General features: G+C 44.7%; 1 protein-coding gene and 1 long non-coding RNA gene across 2 annotated transcripts in view; both read left to right on the top strand.

Moving 5' to 3' along the window:
- The window catches only part of LOC127925290 (proteoglycan 4-like), a 6919-nt gene that overhangs the window by 916 nt on the left and 3503 nt on the right, over window positions 1–2500 (top strand). Inside the window, exon 3 of the mRNA XM_052510154.1 lies at window positions 1–1113. This exon is cut by the window's left edge and continues 536 nt beyond it. Within this exon, the coding sequence (XP_052366114.1) occupies window positions 1–1113 (1113 nt within the window). The remainder of the gene's footprint in view (window positions 1114–2500) is intronic.
- The window catches only part of LOC127925285 (uncharacterized), a 1452-nt gene continuing 828 nt past the window's right edge, over window positions 1877–2500 (top strand). The window contains exons 1-2 of the long non-coding RNA XR_008120344.1: window positions 1877–2244; window positions 2453–2500. The exon at window positions 2453–2500 is cut by the window's right edge and continues 178 nt beyond it. This is a non-coding gene — a long non-coding RNA (uncharacterized LOC127925285). The remainder of the gene's footprint in view (window positions 2245–2452) is intronic.

Genomic DNA, 2500 nt, shown 5'->3' with positions numbered 1-2500 from the left:
CTGACCGTAACTCGACCCCACAGAGAGACCAGCCTGACCGTAACTCGACCACACAGAGAGACCAGCCTGACCGTAACTCGACCACACAGAGAGACCAGCCTGACCGTAACTCAACCACACAGTCTCGTCCCTAAAGACCACGTTCCCAGGGACAGTCTCGTCCCTAAAGACCACGTTCCCAAGGACAGTCTCGTCCCTAAAGACCACGTTCCCAAGGACAGTCTCGTCCCTAAAGACCACGTTCCCAAGGACAGTCTCGTCCCTAAAGACCACGTTCCCAAGGACAGTCTCGTCCCTAAAGACCACGTTCCCAAGGACAGTCTCGTCCCTAAAGACCACGTTCCCAAGGACAGTCTCGTCCCTAAAGACCACGTTCCCAGGGACAGTCTCGTCCCTATAGAGCACGTTCCCAAGGACAAAGACAGTCTCGTTCCTAAAGAGCAAGTTCCCAGGGACAGTCTCGTCCCTAAAGACCACGTTCCCAAGGACAGTCTCGTCCCTAAAGACCACGTTCCCAAGGACAGTCTCGTCCCTAAAGACCACGTTCCCAGGGACAGTCTCGTCCCTATAGAGCACGTTCCCAAGGACAAAGACAGTCTCGTTCCTAAAGAGCAAGTTCCCAGGGACAGTCTCGTCCCTAAAGACCACGTTCCCAAGGACAAAGACAGTCTCGTTCCTAAAGAGCAAGTTCCCAGGGACAGTCTCGTCCCTAAAGACCACGTTCCCAGGGACAGTCTCGTCCCTATAGAGCACGTTCCCAAGGACAGTCTCGTCCCTATAGAGCACGTTCCCAAGGACAGTCTCGTCCCTATAGACCACGAGCAAGTTCCCAGGGACCACCACAGAAGGAAGGTGGGAGGAGCTCCTAAAGAGGGGAGGAGCGTGTCTCGGCAGGGGCCCGCCACCAGTAGGAAGGTGGGAGGAGCTCCTAAAGAGGGGAGGAGCGTGTCTCGGCAGGGGCCCGCCACCAGTAGGAAGGTGTGTGTGAGCGGTATGAGTGTGAGCCGCTGGGGAAGGAGAGACGGGGCTCCCAACAGCAGAGCAGCACCTCCTCCTGGCCGGGCTGGGGACTGCAGCATTACTGAACTGCTGTCTGCTCAACACACACATGGGGTAGGTGGTACACACACACACACACCAAAAGACTGGATACTACCTACTGACCTATCAGACAGTATTATAATGTTCCAGGTATCCAGTCTATCAGACAGTATTATAATGTTCCAGGTATCCAGTCTATCAGACAGTATTATAATGTTCCAGGTATCCAGTCTATCAGACAGTATTATAATGTTCCAGGTATCCAGTCTATCAGACAGTATTATATTATAATGTTCCAGGTATCCAGTCTATCAGACAGTATTATAATGTTCCAGGTATCCAGTCTATCAGACAGTATTATATTATAATGTTCCAGGTATCCAGTCTATCAGACAGTATTATTTTATAATGTTCCAGGTATCCAGTCTATCAGACAGTATTATGATGTTCTGGGTATCCAGTCTATCAGACAGTATTATATTATAATGTTCCAGGTATCCAGTCTATCAGACAGTATTATATTATAATGTTCCAGGTATCCAGTCTATCAGACAGTATTATTTTATAATGTTCCAGGTATCCAGTCTATCAGACAGTATTATGATGTTCTGGGTATCCAGTCTATCAGACAGTATTATATTATAATGTTCCATGTATCCAGTCTATCAGACAGTATTATATTATAATATTCCATGTATCCAGTCTATCAGTCAGTATTATATTATAATGTTCCAGGTATCCAGTCTATCAGACAGTATTATGATGTTCCAGGTATCCAGTCTATCAGACAGTATTATATTATAATGTTCCAGTCTATCCAGTCTATCAGACAGTATTATGATGTTCCAGGTATCCAGTCTATCAGTCAGTATTATTTTATAATGTTCCAGGTATCCAGTCTATCAGGCAGTATTATATTATAATGTTCCAGGTATCCAGTCTATCAGACAGTATTATAATGTTCCAGGTATCCAGTCTATCAGTCAGTATTATTTTATAATGTTCCAGGTATCCAGTCTATCAGGCAGTATTATATTATAATGTTCCAGGTATCCAGTCTATCAGACAGTATTATGATGTTCCAGGTATCCAGTCTATCAGACAGTATTATGATGTTCCAGGTATCCAGTCTATCAGTCAGTATTATTTTATAATGTTCCAGGTATCCAGTCTATCAGGCAGTATTATATTATAATGTTCCAGGTATCCAGTCTATCAGACAGTATTATAATGTTCCAGGTATCCAGTCTATCAGACAGTATTATGATGTTCCAGGTATCCAGTCTATCAGACAGTATTATATTATAATGTTCCAGGTTCCAGTATTATAATGTTCCAGGTATCCAGTCTATCAGACAGTATTATAATGTTCCAGGTATCCAGTCTATCAGACAGTATTATGATGTTCCAGGTATCCAGTCTATCAGACAGTATTATGATGTTCCAGGTATCCAGTCTA

Source organism: Oncorhynchus keta, unplaced genomic scaffold (genome assembly GCF_023373465.1).
Source record: "Oncorhynchus keta strain PuntledgeMale-10-30-2019 unplaced genomic scaffold, Oket_V2 Un_contig_5411_pilon_pilon, whole genome shotgun sequence".
Lineage (NCBI taxonomy): Eukaryota > Metazoa > Chordata > Actinopteri > Salmoniformes > Salmonidae > Oncorhynchus > Oncorhynchus keta.
The sequence above is the reverse complement of the archived record's forward strand: the minus strand, read 5'-3'. Positions and strand labels throughout refer to the sequence as shown.